Raw genomic sequence first — 19,451 nt, 5'->3', positions numbered from 1 at the left:
ACAACATGCTGCACTATTCTGGCCAGCAAATAGCAAAGGGAAACTGACCGTCAAGAACGTCAATGGAAATAGAATCCAGGGGCCTAATCACACGAACGCATTTGCACTGTGTATTACATGTATTTGTACAATACGCATTGAATAGAACACATTAATTTCAATGGGTCCGGTCACATACACATTTTTTTTTTATTCCCGAGTGGGGAAATACAATTGATTTCTTCGTGTCATCAACTTTATGTGTTTCATTAGAATGTCACATGACCAAAGTTCCAGCATCATCTCCTCGGCCAACGTAGACTCGAGTTCATCACTGAATGTCACCTCCATTCATCTACCCTCCATGATGGCTTCTCAATAGCCCTCTGTAACTTTTTTGTCTTCTATTGCGCGATTTTCTCGGCCGTGTGAAAACTAGATTTCTTTTGGCTTTTCGATATGTAAAGCCTGTTTCATTCAGCCAATCTCTTAGAGTTCTGCCACAAGCCTTGACTTCTGTTTCCTCCAATTTGTTTTTCATGTGTTTAGTGCATTTTCTATTTTCCAGGCATATTGATTTCAGTTTTCTTTCCTGACACTTGGACGTCTTCCTTGGTCTACAGGTACGTTTTTCTTTTGTGATCTTCCCATTTTCTTTATACTTTTACCAAATTTTCACAGCTAACTGGGAGCGGGCAACATCCTTTGTCAAACTTTGTTGGATTTCTGTCTAGAAGAAGTTTCAGCTGTCTTGTTGAGGCCATATTCTCTTTAATTTGCCAAGCCCAACAGTCTGGTAAGGTTTTTATTATAGAGATGAGCGAGCGTACTAGCTAATGCAAACTACTCGAGCGAGTAGTGCCTTATGCGAGTACCTGCCCGCTTGTCTCAAAAGATTCGGGTGCCGGCAAGGGGCGGGGAGGAACGGGGGGGAGCTCTATTCCCTCACTTTCTCCACCCCGCTCCCCACTGCTCACTACCACAACTCACCGCTCCCAGCCCCCCCACGACACCCGAATCTTTAGAGACGAGCAGGCAGGTACTCGCATAAGGCACTACTCGCTCGAGTAGTTTGCCTTAGCGAGTACGCTCGCTCATCTCCAGTTTCCAAGCATTCCCATTAACTGCAGAGTAATTGGTATTTTGGGACTTGTACCTATATTTGTCTTAGAAATGCAAATTACAAGGTGATTCCATAACTTTTTCCTCTTTAGGATCTGGAAAAATGTGCCACTAATTAAAATAATTAAATTTGTTTGCAGCATGTTTTGTATGATAGCCACGATTTATGTGTTTGCTGCAAAGTCCTGCTGTTTGCGATGCACTATCCAAAAACCGCGGAGATTCACACTGGTTTTTATTTGGAAACACTGTGCTACATGCAGAGGGGCAAGTAATCCTAATCTAAGTTAGATCATTGCAGAAAACTTGTGTGTGCAAATCTGCCTTCTATTTTTCGGATCAGCCTATCTCCATATTACGCCCTGTCACTCTGCATATATTATAACACCTTTGCTGTGACTTTTACCAATGAGCTCCAATGTGAGGTCATGTAGATTAATGTCTCCTGCTACAAAGCTGGTCATGTAATTAATACCATTTGTCTTCATGAGAAGTTTTTTTTTTGTGGTTGGATGTTTGCAGATGTTACCATGAGGCGTGAATTCAATATATGGGATATGTCATTACTGAAGGTGAGCATGGGACTTAATTATTAATACCGGCACAAGATACATTAGGAAGGTCTTGGGTTACTTTTTGCTTTATCTTGTAGTGCCAGCAGATTCTGCAGCAATATATAGTCCTTGTCCCCAATGGACCTCACAATCTATTTCCCCTATGCCAGACGCATACACTAGAGCCAATTAACCTATCAGTATATTGCTTTAAGTATGGGATGAATCTAAACTGCCTGGAGAAAACCCATGCAATCATGAGGAGAACATACAAACTCCGTGCAGATGTTGCTTTTCGTTAAATTGACACTGCAGCGTTGGTCATCGGTACTAGACTAGCCAGGGCCAGAATTTTAGAAACCGGCAACCTTGTAAGGTTTTCTCATGTAGCCATATCAAGAGTGTACCGAGAATGAAAAGATAATGACCTCCCTCAAAAGGGATCTTGTGGATGCAAACAACTCCTCAACAAAAGGGGTCAGGGGAGGATGTCCAGAATCATTCTGATGAACAGGTGGTATGCGGTCATGCAGATTGCAGCCAAATATAAGGCTGGCCCTCCAACTAGCATGTCTAAATGCTCAACTCGTCGTTCCTTAGCACAGATGGGATATAAGAGTTGATCAGTTCCAGTTTCATTGGTGGCTAAGAGAAACAGAAAGACAAGACTCCAGTGGGCAAAGGAACGTAAAAAACATCACTGAGCAGTGGAAAAACATTTCAAGGTCAGATGAATGCAGGTTTCTGTTGGACCATGCTGATGGAAGGGTCAGAATGTGGTACAATTGGTACAAGCATGAACCAATGAACTGGTCCTGTTAACTGATTTATTAAAAAAGTGTACAGTTGCATCCATTTTTTGTAGTATATTTTTCACCTAGGACACAAAGATGATGTGAATTTCTTGTCTTTTTTCAATTTTTTTGTAAATGTGTAGGCTATGACTTTGTGAATTAAGTAGATTGGGGAATGTTGGTTCTCACTGTAGAGAGACAGATTATTCGGAAATTTATTTTTCAGGCAGTTCACTTTTTTTTTGTGAACTTGGTACATCTTGGAACTTAGTACCTTCATAGGATGTGAATGGTCCACAATAAAGTTCTATATAATCAGCTATAAGGTCTTTGGTCTTTACAATGCCTCTCATGTTCTATCAACACACAGATCCTTGTAGAAGAGAAGACATGTCGGAAACGCATAGCAATTCAAAGTCACAGGAAGAAGATGACAGTCAAGTAGCACAACTGGAAAAACTAAAGTTGGATAACCTTGAAGGACTAGCGGAGACATGCAGACAAGATGAGCCAAGTCAAGAGAAAGCTAAGGAGGAACCAGAGGGTAGTAATATCCCTGAAGACCTGAATGGGAAAGAAGCTTTGATGGGATCAGACCATCAGTTAGACTTGGAGGAACAAGAATTGCTTTGGGCTTCAGAAGAAGATCTAGAAATTCAGCAATGGTCTGATGGCTCCAGCTACAAAGGACATATGGCCATGAACCTGAAGGGAGGCTTTGGGGAGTTTAAATGGGCCAATGGAGAGGTTAGTATCAGACACACTAAAATAATGTATTAGCCTGGTAATATCAGAAAATAACAGTGAGGTGTAAAAAAGATTCTTATAGAAATACCCAAGGTGTTGCAGTAAGAATCACAAACCTTACACCTGCCATTACCATTAATATTGGCATTGGATGCCAATTTGATAGAGTCAGTCTTATAGAAAACATTATAATAGTCCCTCTTAAATAGCATATGTTAATATATTATATACTCTCATATTCTAGACCTATTTTGGTGAATATTACAAGGATCATCACCATGGAAAGGGGATTTACACTTGGCCTGATGGTTCCCAGTTCACTGGCTCATTTTATCTTAGCCGTAAAGAAGGGTACGGGACCATGACATTTGCCGATGGCAGAAAATACCAGGTATTTATTCCACCTGTTCTTCCCAGATCTATCTTTAAAAAACTTTGTCATTCACTACAGAAAACATCTCCTTCTTCTTTTAAAAGAGGTTCTGCAGTTTCATAGAAAGGTGACTATATTATTATAATAGCTTCTGTAACCTCTATACAGAGTTTAATGTATCCATTTAAAAGGGTATTCTGGTAACATACAGTTAACCACAAGATAGGGGATAACTATTGCATCGATGGGATTCCAACCGCTGGGACCCCCAATGATTTTCAGAATCGGGTTTGAATGAATCACTTGCGGAGCATGTGTACTGCCGCTCAATTCATGTCCAGTATCACAGGTGGACATATTCTGTCTCAGCAGCGTGACCCACACCCATCAGATAGCTATCTCCTATCCTGTGGGAATACGCCATTGTGTTTGGCCATTACGCCTCTGATAAAGATGCATGGCGGTGATATGCATGGGGCCGGGTCTTTGATCACAGGTTTTTGCTTACTGCCTTACTCTTACAGCCTGGATTTAAATCCCTATTCTCTGATGGATAACCACCGATCTATAGGCTACGCATGCCACATCATTGGATTCTATTCAGCTTTATGACTTGATGTTCATCATTTGTTTTTGGGGTGCTTTTTGTAAGCTATCTCAGAACCCTGTAATTGTGCTGCTGCAGAACCTCTTTAAGGTTCATGAATGGTCAGGGTATATAAACATGTCATCTCTCTTTTGGCAGGGGCTCTATAAGGCAGATGTGCGCTTTGGACCAGGAGTTGAAAGTTACAGCGATGGCTGCCAGGACGTTGGCATCTGGTTGGGTCCACGTTTGTTGAGACTCTGTACTCTGCTACCTGGAGCTGTCTCTGTGACTTCTTTCCCTGAGTTTTGTCCTCCTTCTAATGGGGATCTAGGTAATAATAAATATACCTCTTCAGAGCTGCCAGAAGGAGGGTTGGAGGATCCATTTGAGTTTAGATACAAGATTCTACTCAAGGAGGACAGCTTCACGCTCCCGGATAAGATCTACTGCTACTCTTTAGACACAGACCACCTTCCCATCACTCGCTCTCAGCACAGAGAATTTGACAGCCACTTTTATAGAGACGATAACAAAGAAGAGGAGCCCAATGACTGCATAGCTGATATTGTACACAAGGCCAGCAACGTGAAGGACATCTATCTGCATGTTAGCAAACACAGGTATGTATAGAGAAGCTAAGCATACCTAGAGCTGGTCAGAACTTTTCAGATTTTTTTATTTTCCCCCAAAAAAACTTTGCATGTGTTACATGTGGATTTTGTTGCAGATTGTGCTGCAGATTCCGCAGATTTAATCCTATACAACAGCATTCTGTGAGATAGTAAGAATGGTGCAAAAAATCTGGAGTATTTATCATTCCATGTAGAGTGGCTGACCGCTGCCAATCAACTTTTGATGTCCTATCTTGAGGATAGACTTCAAAAACTCCTTTAAAGGCTATGAACTCCTTTGAGATCTTTTTTTTTACTTAAATGCATGTATTTTGGGCTGACAATCATTTTTGCAATAGGGTTTCATTAAAAGTTTTGCAATGTTTGGCTTCTGCAGCTTCTGCATATCACTGTATCCGGCAACTGCAGAAAGCATCAGTGTGCTGTACTGATAGATTTGGTTACCTTCTCCTCTCTTTCCTTTCCTGAACTTCCTATAAGATAATTTATGACCACAACAAATTTTGTCTTTATTGTGGTCATAAATTAGCTGATTAGGGTAGAAAACCAAGCTGTCAGTGCAGTATATTATTGGACCTGAAGGGAGATGCTTTCTGCAGTTTGCCAGATGCAGTGATATGTAGAAGTTGCAGAAGCCAAACATTGTAAAAATTTTAATGAAACCCTATTGCAAAAATTATTTTCAGCCCAAAACACATGCATTTAAGTAAAAAAAAATGACCCCAAAGGTGTTCATAGACTTTAAACGAATATTCCAAGTCTACCCTCAGGATAGAACATCAATAGTTGATTGGCAGGGGTCAGCCACTCGGGATCCCTGCCAATCAGCTGATCTTCCAGGCGTTGTCAGTGTAGCTGAGCCGGACATCCACATTGGTGGCCAGTGTAATAGAAAAGCTTTGCTCCAAATGAAAGCAATGGGAGCGATGCCTTCCATTACAGTTACGGCTCCTCATTGCGGTCAGAGCAGAAGTGTAATAGAAGGCATTGATCGTTCCCATTGATTTCAGTGGGAGTGAAGACTTTCTATTACACTTCTGGCACTGACCATTGATGCAAATGTCCGGCTCGGTTGCACTAACCATGGTCGGAAGATCAGATGACTGCCAGGGATCCTGAGTGACAGACCCCAGCCAATCAATTATTCATGACCTATCCTGAGGATAAGTCATCAATAGTAAATGCCTGTAATACCCCTTTAAGAATAGTCAAGAAGGATCACCCGATGTTTTTAGAAAAATATGCTCACAGGAAAAAAGAAAAGTGGTAGAAGTAAAGAAAATTAGCAATTAAAGCGTTCTGGGTGCCAAAACTATGTAAAAAATGTTGAATTTTTCATCAATCCACTGAAATACACTCTTTGTAAAAAAAAAAAATCCAGCACCTAGAAGGAGTTGTCGTTTTGCTGCAAAACTTGGCATGCAGTTACCTTGCAGGCAGATATGCAAATGATTAGAGTTGTGGAGCGATTAAATGAATGGCCACCTGAAGTGGTTCCACTCTTCACATACAAAAAAGGCTCTCAGAGGCTATTTCTGTGCAGTGACCTCTTTTTCTGCTTGTGTAGGGCTTGTTGACCACTAGACGCCTCTACGACACAATAGAAGAGATTTTGCTCAGGGGGTGCATTATTGTAATGCATGAAGCTGGATGGTTATATCAACAAATTGCCCCCCACCTGGGCCGTTCTGACCAGACCTTTAAGAGGTGTTGGGACCATTGGATGTGTAAGGGCACACAAGACAACCAGGCTCAGGATGCCCTCGACAGACCACCAGTAGAGAAGATCCTCCCACAAGCACGAGCAGCTTCAACTGTTTTTTATTGTCCACCATCCAGAGACAGGGGGCACCATCTGTACAGGCCTCTGTGTCTGTCGGAACTATTTCCCGGTGCTTCGCACAGGGACATTTGGTCTCACTGCCCCCTTTATGTGTACCCCCTTTGATGCACACACTCACCGTCGCCTGTTTGCAATGCTTCCACAACACTGTCACACTTCTGTGGCTGCCCTGTCACCAGAATTATCCGCAATAGAACATGTATGGGACCATCAGGGACGCGAACTTTGACAGCCTACAAGTTTGCATGATCTATAGGTTCAGTTGCAGCAAATATGGACCAATATGCCGCAGGATACCATACAGAATCTGTATGCCTCCATGCCCTCCTGTATTACATCTTGTATCCAAGCTAGAGGCGGCCCAACAGGGTCCTAGAGCCTCCATGCCCGCCTGTATCACATCTTGTATCCAAGCTAGAGGCGGTACAAGAGGGTACTAGAGCCTCCATGCCCATCCGTATCACATCTTGTATATAAGCTAGAGGTAGTACAACAGGGTACTAGAGCCTCCATGCCCGCCCATATCACATCTTGTATCCATGCTAGAGGCGGTATAAGAGAGTACTAGAGCCTCCATGCCCATCCGTATCACATCTTGTATACAAGCTAGAGGGTACTAGAGTCTCCATTCCAGTCTTCAGTTTGCTGCAATAAATGATCCTTTTACAATCACACATAGAAAGTTTCATTCCATTCTGACAACTCCTTCTGGTACTTGATTCTTTTTGACAATGAGTGTATAAAACCTGTCCAGAAAGAAAGATCAACTTTTAACCATCTTGTGGTTAAAACCACTTAAAATGTTAGTACTCCTAGAGTAAAAGTATAATGTATGGAGAGATATCTAGCATGTAGTGACATAGACATCCCCTACGTGACTGTAAAGCAATGAGGACTACTTCAGCACTAATATAATCTCTTTGATGTTGTTACAATTTTACCACATTAGAAACAGACCAGAAGATTTTGACTGGAATATATGTTCAGTTATGAGGGACGAGCGGGAAAAATTTGGCCCAAATGGTCCCCGTGAGCGTTCTGCTGAGCGGCTCATTAAGATGGCTGGGTCTGGAGATTTGGAGTCCATTTCTACAATCCTAAGGCATGATCTAGCCCATGTTGATGTGTCTGATAACAGTGGACAGACTGCTCTACATGCCGCTACCGTGAGTAACCATGGTTTAATATATCCTACTTTTAAAGAATAGGTTGTTCATAGTTAGGCTGGTTTCACATTATGTTGCGTGAATCCAATGCTGGTTCCATCTTGGTTTTCGTCCTTCATGTAGAAAACTGCATAGGGACAGAAAACAGGAAGGAACCTGGAGAGCACCATAGGGGTGAATGTATGCGATGGAGACCTTTTTGGTCTCCAGCTTACACAGCTTCCGTCCTTGTCAGTGTCTTACACTTGATAGAAAAGTGCTGAGGGCAGTATTTGAACTTTAATTAAATTACAAAAAGCAATACCATAACACAGGTGAGCAAATGACAGAAAAATGTGAGATAGATATGCTCACCTGAAGCGCTGTTAACCAAGCGCTAAATGTTGAAATAAGTTAGGCTTTGAGCGTGAGGAGCGATGAAAGCCAGGTTCAGGATCATGAAGCAGAAGATCAATGAAAGGGGAAAAAGTCATCGCTGCTGTCCAGGAATGCAGGAGAGGATGTAGAAATTAGATCAATCTTTATTCAACCTCAGGCTACGCATTACAGAGCCATCCTAGCTCCGTTGTCAGGTCAATTACAGAAGTACAGAAACAAAGGACATTTAAACCATTGTGTAGGGCGGGAAAACTCATCTGATGTCACAGTGATCTCCACCAATCACCAGCTTCCCCATACAGCAAAATCACAATATTGCAGTAGTACCCATAAAAAATTAATTTAAGAGCAGTACTAAAACGACAACAAGAATATTCTTCTTAGAATAATTGGAGTCATAAAATAATTATAAATTGAGAACACTAAAAATGAAATAAAGTAGGAATAAGTGGCCACTAAAATGCAAGACATTTAAAAAAAAAAGAAAGTTGGATTAATATAATAAGAAAGTGCAATTAATTAAAAAATGTGTGTTAAAATATGCTCCTAAAAAGAGTCGATAAAGCATAAAAAGGGTAAGCACTTTGCTGAAATTATGCAAGTAGTATAATATGGCGGTAGTTGTATAATAAATAACAGAAAGTAAAGAGAAATAAATAAATACCATAGTCAAGGAGAGGGGAGTGGAGTGGGTGAAGAGGGAGGAGCAAGGGGAGGGAAAAAAAGTGTGTGTGTTAGTATATATATATATATTGTAGTAGTGCAGTACACAGAAGAGCCTGTAGAGGGCCAGAGACAGGACTTCTGGTGCGAGGGTTAACCAAGGGGTGGAGCAGGAACCAGATAAAAGCCAGTTCCTGCCAAAGAGGAGAGAGAAGGGACCAGCGCAGCATAGGAAGGTGCTGCAGGCTGGTGGCCTGAAAAGGCAAGAGTCCGACAGGGATGACGCCCCTGGACTCCCACCCAAATTGGGGTGCTTACTGACATTATGGACATTGTGTGATTTGCTGTGCTGTGACGTGTTGTAAACTAAATGCTGGCAGGAGCCAGACAAAGAGATACGCTATTCCTGAGCCGTGTTTACCCGTGTGGTGCGCTATTTCGGGTATGAGAGGTCAGCGATCCCGAGGCAAGAGTACCCCCCTTGCTACGATATATAGATAGATAGATAGATAGATAGAGATAGAGATATATATAGAGATAGATAGATAATATATATTGTTTGATACAATCCAGAAAGGAACCAGGCGGTTTCAATCACTTCATTTAAACCTGGCTGTTTTATCTTATTTAATTTTTGGTCTCCTTTCTACATTCAAAAAATTGTAACTCTTTTATTTTTCCATTGATGTAGATATCTGAGGGCTTTTTTGCAGGACACGTTGTATTTTAAAATGGTACTTTTCTATATAACGCATAATGTACTGAAATGGAAAAAAAAACATAATTCCGCCATCTTTGAGGGGGTTGTGTTTTTACAGCGTACACACTGCAGCAGGAATGACGTGATAACTTTATTCTATCGGTCAGTACGATTACTATGATACCACATTTATATGGCTTTTTTTTGCTGTACTACTTTTAAAATGTTAAATATCTTTGGAAAAAAATAAGATTATTTTCTCATAGCCGTAACTTTTTTATTTTTTCATCTATATAGTTGTCCTAATATATCAGAATAATCCACTTTTAACCATTTCCACTGTCTGACGTCTTCCTACATTCTGATTGAAGCTTGTACAGCTCCAATGTCAGAAGACGTCCGAAAGGGTATTCTTACCGTTTATCGCCAGCCACTCCACTGTTGCAGCTTCTCTGGCGCACACACACCGGCTTCAGCCAGCAGATGGCACTGTTGTATAACAGAAAAAAGAGAAAGCCTTTTAGGAATCCCTGAATCCAAAATTGGATTAGAAACAGTTAAACTGATTTAACTCACAAACAAAGCCGTTTCAATCAAATCTTTTAAATTGAAGGGAAGTTGGACAAACCATTTCTGTAAGTGTAGATCAATAAAGTGTGATAGATTACTAGTAAGGGCATTGACCTCCTGGTCACCCTATCATATTAGGGATGAAAGCCCTTACTAGTAATCTATCACACTCTATTGATCTTTGCTTGCAGAAATGGATATTTGGATATAACATTTATTACCATAGATGTGTCTGAACTCTATTCTCACGTTTCCCAGGACTTGGGCATAGCTGCTGTAAGTCACTTTTTGTCTGTAGATACACAAATGTTGACATTCTGAAAACAGTTTTTACTGGACTGTATAACATTCATCTTGGATAGCAATATCTTTGAGTTTCAGGGGCTTTGTTTAAACAAATGGGGGCTCCTTGTATGTCAACCTGATAATGCTATACTCTAGCCACCCCTGTTCTAAAAACATTGTGTTCTATCGTCGTTTTATCATCGATCGGTTTTTCTTATGGAAGGTGGATACATCAGAAATTGATAGTGTTTTTGGATAGCTGAATTCTAACTCCTTTAGCGTCATTTTTACTCATTATTCTTCAGAACAGGTTGTTTTTTTGGACCTGTATTTATTTTGATCACAACAGACTAATCCAAACTAAAACAAACTTCAAAGAGGTGGATGATAATAGTTATCTAGACTATACTAGTGCGGATTACCAAGCTTGGTTTAATAAAATCCCATTCGGACAGTTAACATGTATCCACAAAAACTGTTCGGATGATATGCCATTTCATGAATACACTTCTATACTTCAGAAGTGGTTCATAACAGGTACCCCAAATGTCTCCATTAACAGTTTAGTGGTTTCGGTTAGTTCCCTGATCCAAGCAGATTGCCTATCCAAGAAGCCCCAAAATAACTCTAATCAACTTTATAATCTCAGTTCCATTACAATTTATAATCCATGACATAAACACATTCATAATATTTTGAGTAAGCATTGCCATATCCTTCAGGAAGACCTCCTATTAAAGAGTAGAATCCCCATTGCTCCGAGAATGACCTATAGGAGATCCTTGCCTTTGCGGAATCTATTAGCCCCAAGCCTTTTACGCAAAAGGACTAAAATACCTATTTGCATTCACCCTCTTTGGTTGTTTAAATGCGGTAGACCAAGATGTTTATGCTGTAACACCGTATGATCTTCCATAGCATAAACGCTGGCGACCCAGAATGAATACCCAATTAAGTCATTATTAAACTGTGGTTCCGATTACGTAATATACTATATTCTTTGTCAAAGCCATTTACAGTATGTGTGCTATACAATCCAACCTTTATGCAATAGAATCAATAAGCATAGGTGAATCAATAGAATCACCTACAGCTTTGTACTACATAGTGTCTCCAGACTCTTTTCTGTAGCAGTGTTTCCAGTAGAACAGATACCTCCACATGCGCCTAACACGTTCCAACAACTTAGGCAACAAGAGTCGTTATGGATTCATAAGTTAAATATAGTATTCCCTAGGTGTCAAACAGAAGGCCCGCAGGCTGAATCTGGCCCACTGCCTCATTTAATGTGGCCCGCAGTGCGCTGACGGCCGCTCACCACTGTAGCAATTATCAGCTGGGGTGCTGCAGCTCCCTGCTGGTAATCATGCTGGCAGAGCTGATCCCGGCGCACGCTCTGATGCCAGTGTGCAGCCGGGATCCTCCTCTCCTGAGTCCTCAGTTCCACAGGAGAGGACTTAGGGAGGAAGTGTGCCGGGCGCACACACTGATGTCAGTGTGCACTCGGGCTCAGCACAAGCAGAGGGGGAGCGGCGCTGGCAGCAAGGAGGAGATAATGGGTTGGGGGGGGGGGGACTATTATTACTGAGGGGTTAATATTACTGAGGGGGGGTTAATATTAATGAGGAGTGGTTAATATTACTGAAGGGAATTAATATTACTGTGGAAGTTAATATTACTGAAGGGGGTTAATATTACTGTGGAGGCTAATATTACTGAGGGGGGGTTAATATTGCTATGGGGTTAATATTACTGACAGGGATAATATTATTACTGAGGGGGGGTTAATATTTCTGATGGGGATAATATTACTCAGGGGGGTTAATATTGCTGAGGGGGATAATATTACTGTGGGGTTATTACTACTGAGGGGGTTAATATTGCTGTGGGGGTTGCTATTACTACTGGGGCTACTGTGGGGTACCCTGTTACTACTGGGGCCACTGTGGGGTGCCCTGTTACTACTGGGGCCACTGTTTAGGTCGCTATTACTACTGGGGCCACTGTAGGAGTCGCTATTACTACTGGGGCCACTGTGGGAGTCGCTATTACTACTGGGGCCACTGTGGGAGACGCTATTACTAATTTGGCCACTCTGGGGGTCACTATTACTAATTGGGCCACTGTGGGGGTCGCTATTACTAATTGGCCCACTATGGGGAGTCAATATTATTGCTGGGGCCACTATGAGGGTCACCATTTTTACTAGGGCACTATGAGAGTCAGTATTTTTACTGGGGCCACAATGAGAATCACTATTTTTACTGGGACCACAATGAGAATCACTATTTTTACTGGGGCCACTATGAGAGTCACTATGACTACTGCGACCACTATGGGGCACACTATGACTACTGCGACCACTATAGGGGTCACTATGACTACTGCTACCACTATAGGGGACACTATTAGGGATCGTTCACATGGACGAATCATATTTCGGTTGCACAAATACACTGGGTATTTGCGCAATCGAAAATCGCTTATGCCTGCATATTTGGGCACGCAAAAAAGAACTCAGATGGGCCCACTGAAATGGTGCGCAAATATGCAGTGAATACATAGGTTTCCTGCGCATTCACCACATATTTGCACGGCCCATTTACTTCAATGGCCTATTGCGGTCCGTAGTACACAACAAAATAGGTCATGCTGTGTGACAATATACATCATGTGAATGAACTCATTGAAATCAGTGGCTTCTATTCACTGCATATTATGTACGCCAATACGCTTGTGTGAACCGGCCCTTACTGTACTGTCTTACAATTACACTTGGCGCTTTGAAGGTCACCATAAGCCTGATGTGGCCCTCGGTGAAAATGAGTTTGACACCCCTGCCCTAATGGATTAAATGAAGTTGTTGAATCCGCCTGATTCCTTTCCACACTGGATCAATCATACAATGTATATAAAAAGTCTACACACCCCTGTTAAATGCCATGTTTGTGTCATGTTAAAAAATCCGTCAACGATGAATAACTTCAATGTGGCCCTTCATCTGCACAATTCCATTGAAAAACGAACTGCAATCTTTTAGAGTGGAAGAAAAAAAACCGATGTGGTTGCATAAATATACACACCCTAAAACTAATACTTTGTTGATGTCCCCTTTGACTTTATGACAACATTCAGTGTTTTGGGGTAGGTGACTATCAGCATGCCACATCTTGACTTGACAATCTTTGCCTACTCTTCTTTGAACAAGCGCCCCAAATCTGTCAGGCCTCATTCAATTTAGCTGTGATACAAAATCACAACCATCTGAAGCATTGGATTCCAATGCATTCATTCAGATGACCGTAAAAACGTTGCAGCCGAAAAGATAGCACACCGACGACTAAATGCGGCGGAGAGTTTTATGCACGGTCAGAAAAGATATGTCTTGACCTATCTTTCGGCCAATATACGCTGGCAGATCCCATAGACTCCTATGAGAGCTGCTAAAAAAGGGAGGGGGCCAAGGCTGCAAAAGCATAACAACTGGCTCTAGTAAGGATTAGTAGTAATTCCAAGGATTTATACTGACCGACGGAATTCCAGGCTGCGGCATATTTTATCCGCTAATACTCCGCACCCGACCGTGTGAATGCACAGGACAAGCTAATTTTAGCAATGACTCGCTTGCGGCTTTTTCCCATTCATGCGATTTTTGGCCGCAATGCAGCCAGTGTAAAAATGCATGGCCTGTGTGAATGAGACCTAAGATTGTGAGGGCATCTCGTGTGTACCACCGTCTTTAGATTAATCCACAAGTCTTCAATGGGATTCAGGTCTGGGCTCTGCTGGGCCATTCCAAAACTTTGATATTCTTTTGGCAAAGCCATTCTTTTGATATTTGGGGATATGCTTTGGGTCGCTGTTGTGCTGAAAGGTGAAATTCCTCTTCATCTTCAGCTTTATAGCAGAGGTCTGAAGGTTTTGTGGACCAGACCATAACACATTCTCCCACACACTTTTGGCAGACTTGATGCAGGCTTTGGCAAAACATAGCCAGGATTCAATTAGAAAAGGCTTCCATCTTGCCACCCTATGCCACGGCCCAGACATATGGAGAATACGGGAGATGGTTGCCACATGCACTACACAACCAGTACTTATCAGAAATTTCTGTACCTCCTTTAATATTGCTGTAGGGCTCTTGGCCGCCTCCCGAACCAATTTTCTCCTTGTATTTTCAGCAATTTTTGAGGGACGTCCAGTTCTTGTAATGTCACTGTTGCACCAAATTTAATCCACTTCTTGATGACCATCCTCAATATATTGTATGTAATGATGTGCCTTTGATCTGCTGTAAGCTTTTTATGGACAAATTAAGAAAATGTCAGGAAAATCCTCCTAGAAGAGCTGAACTTTCTATGGGGTAAACCAGAATCCCTGTAAATAATGGCAGCGGAGTGCTGACTACTATGTAATATCAGGTTAACTGTGATTGGCTAATTCTGAACACAACCCCATCCCAAATATAAGAGGGTGTTCACACTTAAGCAACTGCATTATTTTAGTTTTGTTATTTTTATTTTTCCACCCTAAATGATTTCAATTTGTTTTTCACTGGAATTGTACTGATGGGGCACATTGAGGCCTCGTACACATCCACGAATCTATCTGTACAAAATGGTCCATGTGAATGGGGAATCAATATGTCCCATCAGAACAATCAGAAATCATTAAGGGTGGAAAAATCGCGACTATTAGAACCAATGGTTTCCTATGGAAACATTCAGATGAACGATTTTAAGTCGCGAGAGAAAAATCACACCTAAAAATATGGGAAATCAGTGACTGAAATGTCCTGCTGTGCGAAAAAATAGGTCTTGACTAGAGATGAGCGAGTATACTCGCTAAGGCACATTACTCGAGCGAGTAGTGCCTTAGCCGAGTATCTCCCTGCTCGTCTCTAAAGATTTGGGGGCCAGCGGGGGGCGGGGAGCGGCGGGGGAGAACGGGGAGGGACGGAGGGGAGATCTCTCTCTCCCTCTCTCCCCCCTGCTCTACCCTGCTCCCCGCCGCAACTCACCTGTCACCCACGCCGGTCCCCGTATCTTTAGAGACGAGCGGGGAGGTACTCGGCTAAGGCACTACTCGCTCGAGTAATGTGCCTTAGCGAGTATACTCGCTCATCTTTAGTCTTGACCTACTGTATCTTTTGACTGAAAAATGCAGGAGTATCCAAAGACTCCTATGGGAGCTGGAAAAAAAGGGAGGGGGACGGAATTTAGCTGCATCCAACACTCGGAAAAGAAGACCGGTGTCTGTATTTAAAACATTAGAAGCCCTTAGGAGGATTTCTACGGACCGAGGGAATTCTGAAGAGCAGCGCATTTTGTCGGCAACACGGAGCTCCCGATTGTGTGAATAAGTGATTTAAACGCTACTGAGGCTCGGGACTTGATTACGGAAAATCGTCCATTTCGCCACAAGCGAGCTTATGTGTGATTTAGACACCCGTGTGAATGAGGCCTGAAGGTGGAAATAAATATGAACTGACTCATCTTTGTCAGATTGTTTTAAAGACAAAAGCCTGGCATTTTAACAGGGGTGTGTTGATTTTTTTATATCTTCTGTATGTGTAATAAAACATTTTTGCAATTGTATGTATATCGGCAGAGATGTAATGTTATGTTCAGAGTGTTTGGAGAGCTCAGGCTTATGGCTCCACTCCACCCCTGGTGTGCTAGTATTAGCTATATTGTACTATTTCTTGTCTTTTACTAATCTAGTAGAGCTGTGATTACAATAAACATATGTTAGCAATGAGGTTTGTCTGTTGGGTCCGCCGCCGCTATCAATAATCTCTGACTTGTGAATTGTGATATGGAACGCTAACAAGTCCTCTTTCAGGTAAATGGCCATAATAACATCATTAACCTTCTTCTTGACAATGGAGCGGATGTTAACAAGAGTAATGACGAGGGACTATCAGCTTTGTCCTTGTGTCTGATGCTTTTTTACAGCACAAAGTCATTCTGGCCTAATGTGGCTGAGCGGAACCTCCCCGAGGACAAGGTCAGTATAATTTCCCATATAGGAGCCAATGTAATGTACAGCCATCAGTACTGTCGGCATGAGTGCACACAGCGAGAACCACATATTTATCAAGTCAGAACAGAGAATCCTTTATTGCCTGGAGTCCTGGCTACATGTATGATACAAGAAATTATAATGTGTCTGAAAAAGGAAGCCATTTAAAAAAAATGTAGCCCTTTACTACTTGCCATATACTTATTATAGCTTGTTAGAACATAGGTATTGTGTGTGCTTTGGTGGTCAACTGTGATGTGGTGGGGAAGCTGCAGTTGGTCACTTGCCATGCAGTGAGTGAATGGGCGGCTGTACTCGTACATGGTTGTGTTGGATGTTCCAGATTGGCAGCTTGGGACACAGGACATCCATACTCCTTAATAGCTACTACAATGCTGTGGTTCTAAAAAAGCCTTGACCAGCGTTCTGATCATTTTCACTATTGGGATGCTATATGTCAGTGATGGCAAACCTTTGAGAGACCGAGTGCTCAAACTGCAACCCAAAACCCACTTATTTATCGCAAAGTGCCAACACATCAGGGGGCAGGGCTTATCACGACGTACAATTTTACCCCCATCATTCTAAAAAGGAAAGCGTGCAGATTTTGACTGCTTTTTGGACGCGGAAATACTGCAGAATGTCCTCAGCAGAAAATTCTGTGGAAAATTCTGCAGCATTTCCGCATCCAAAATCAGTCAAAATCTGCACCCTGTCTATTTTGAAACAGCCCTGCCCATTTCTGCCACATGTAAACATACCCCAGTGATAATAGTTCCCCCTCCACCCCCCAGTGATAATAGTGACCCTCCCCACAGCGGCCCCCAGTGTAATGGCAGCCCCCAGCGTAACAGCGACTCCCCCAACAGCGGCCCCCAGCGTAACAGCGACCCCCCCCCCCCCACAGTGGCCCCCAGCGTAACAGCCACCTCCCACAGCGGCCCCCAGTGTAACAGCGACCCCCCCCCACAGCGGCCCCCAGTGTAACAGCGACCCACCCCACAGCGGCCCCCAGTGTAACAGCGCCCCGCCCCCCCCCCACGGCCCCAGCATTACAGCGACCCCCCCCCCCACAGCGGCCCCTAGCGTAACAGCAACCCCCACAGTGGCCGCCAGCGTAATAGTGAACATCCTATAGCGGTCTCCCCTCCCCACTCACAGTTGTGGTGCACTCTCCTCCTGCATCTCTGCCACCGCTGTCTTCTGTCCCCGCACTCCCTGCCTCAGCGCTGTCCTCTATGCCGGGGCCGCTGGCCAGGCTCTGCACTGCCTGTGCCAGCGCCCACAGCCAATCAGAAGCTGGGGGCCTGAATCAGGTGTATTATGTCGCCACCCCTTACTTCTGGTGGCGACATAATACACCAATACCGAGGGCATATTAACTTTTTCCACAACACTTCTGCCCTATTTAGCAAGTCCAGCAACCTACTGAATAGGGCAGAAGTGTTGTGGAAAAAGTTAATATGCGGTATGACCTTTAGTAATTTCCACCTCACTTTAGTCTTATAGATATTCAAGTTCATAGTCGGATTGTTATTATCTATCATCACATCGATGGCTTCAGTATGGCGGTTGTCTTCATTTTGTATTGATCTTATTCTGATGTCTTATTTACAAGTATAGGAGGAAAAAAGTAAGCTTGTGTTGGACAGTTCTGAAAGTGAGAGCTGTTTTATGAATGACAAGGACATGGAGAAGAATGGTGACGTGTTGCCCATATGTGGTGGATCCCTCCAAACATCTGTTAATGACAAGACTGGTGCAAGTTTCGAGAGTGATGTAGTGGATTCCACCGGTGATCATAATAGGTATGGAAGGCAGTCTGAAATCCACTGCAAATTAGCTACGTATGAACACATCCTTGTTAATCCGGGTCTAGGAGTCAGGGATTATTCTGACTTTCCCATAAGGAGTCAGGAAGGATTTTTTCCCCCAAATGCGCTAATTGTCTTCTGTCTCTTTGTTTTTTTTCCCCATCCTCTGGATCAACAAGGGGGTGGGGGTGGAAACAGGCTGAATTAGATGGACATTGTCTCCTTTCAGCCTAACATACTAGGTTACTATGTTGTAGTGTAGCAACTTCCAACAGGTGGCACTAGAGAGACAATTTTTCTTCTTCCTGGAAGTGCGCTACTTTGCATGTCTGCTTGATTGGACAGGGTTAGCTGCTGCGGGTCTGTGGTTAGCTTTCAGTCAGTTAGATGGCTACTTACATTTCTTAACTTTTCAATAACACTAGGAATCTGATTGGTAGAGGGGTCACTAACTTATGTATGATGGGTAGAGGGGTCTGATTAGAATCTGATTGGGTAGAGGGGTTACTAACATATGTATGATGATTTCTTACATGCGGTTTTCTGGTAATATTAATATTCATTGATCTAGGAATACAAACTTGAGATCAACCATGGAGCTGCTTCTCCTGCGAGGTGCCGACCCTAATATATCCAATATTCCTATGAATGCACTTTTCTTTGCCATTAAAGCGGCTGACGTCAGCACTGCTCAGCTGCTGCTGGAGTGTGGAGCCAGGACTGACGTCCGACTGAAGACTCAGGTAACTCCATCAATATGGAAATACAATTTTAAGGCTTATTCACCCTCATCATTGTATTCCATTCCAATATTACAGATGGTATAGCTTCATGCTCCGGGGTCTCAGAGTTAAGTCTGGACCAGGCCGTCACGTAGCATTAATATTAGTCTTGTCCTCCTATCTGCCAGAGATATACTGCATACTAGGGGATTTTGTCATCTGTTGCACCGTATTACGGTTTAGCACTGCCAGCAATTTACATTTTTTGATGATACTAAAGAATTTTTTTCTGCCAGATAAACAAGAAAAAAGTTTTTCTAATGATGGATTGGCTGTCTGTATGGTTATAGTCATGGGGTCTTCTAGCCAGGAAATGATGAAGTTTGTGGGCTGTTTGTGCAATCAGAAATCTGTAATGTCCTGTTGAACTGTATAATATTTGTAATTTAATTAAAATGATTAATTAATTATAGTATTTTATTAAGCAAGATAATTG

At 42.6% G+C, this 19,451-nt stretch overlaps 1 protein-coding gene across 3 annotated transcripts in view; it reads left to right on the top strand.

Annotated features, from left to right (window-relative positions):
* ANKMY1 (ankyrin repeat and MYND domain containing 1) overlaps positions 1-19,451 on the top strand; it is a 54,506-nt gene that overhangs the window by 1,656 nt on the left and 33,399 nt on the right. For 2 of the 3 annotated variants that reach the window (XM_066598223.1, XM_066598224.1), the window contains exons 2-9: positions 548-602; positions 2,820-3,196; positions 3,441-3,587; positions 4,315-4,778; positions 7,583-7,799; positions 16,240-16,404; positions 18,043-18,227; positions 18,805-18,976. In XM_066598223.1, the coding sequence (XP_066454320.1) occupies positions 2,840-3,196; positions 3,441-3,587; positions 4,315-4,778; positions 7,583-7,799; positions 16,240-16,404; positions 18,043-18,227; positions 18,805-18,976 (1,707 nt within the window). In that variant the 5' untranslated portion in view covers positions 548-602; positions 2,820-2,839. Of the gene's footprint in view, positions 1-547; positions 603-1,620; positions 1,674-2,819; positions 3,197-3,440; positions 3,588-4,314; positions 4,779-7,582; positions 7,800-16,239; positions 16,405-18,042; positions 18,228-18,804; positions 18,977-19,451 lie in introns of those variants that run through there. The other variant, XM_066598222.1, reaches the window with a different exon arrangement.

This window comes from Eleutherodactylus coqui, chromosome 1 (assembly GCF_035609145.1).
Source record: "Eleutherodactylus coqui strain aEleCoq1 chromosome 1, aEleCoq1.hap1, whole genome shotgun sequence".
Classification (NCBI taxonomy): Eukaryota; Metazoa; Chordata; class Amphibia; order Anura; family Eleutherodactylidae; genus Eleutherodactylus; species Eleutherodactylus coqui.
This window is presented reverse-complemented; position numbering and strand designations above follow the sequence as displayed.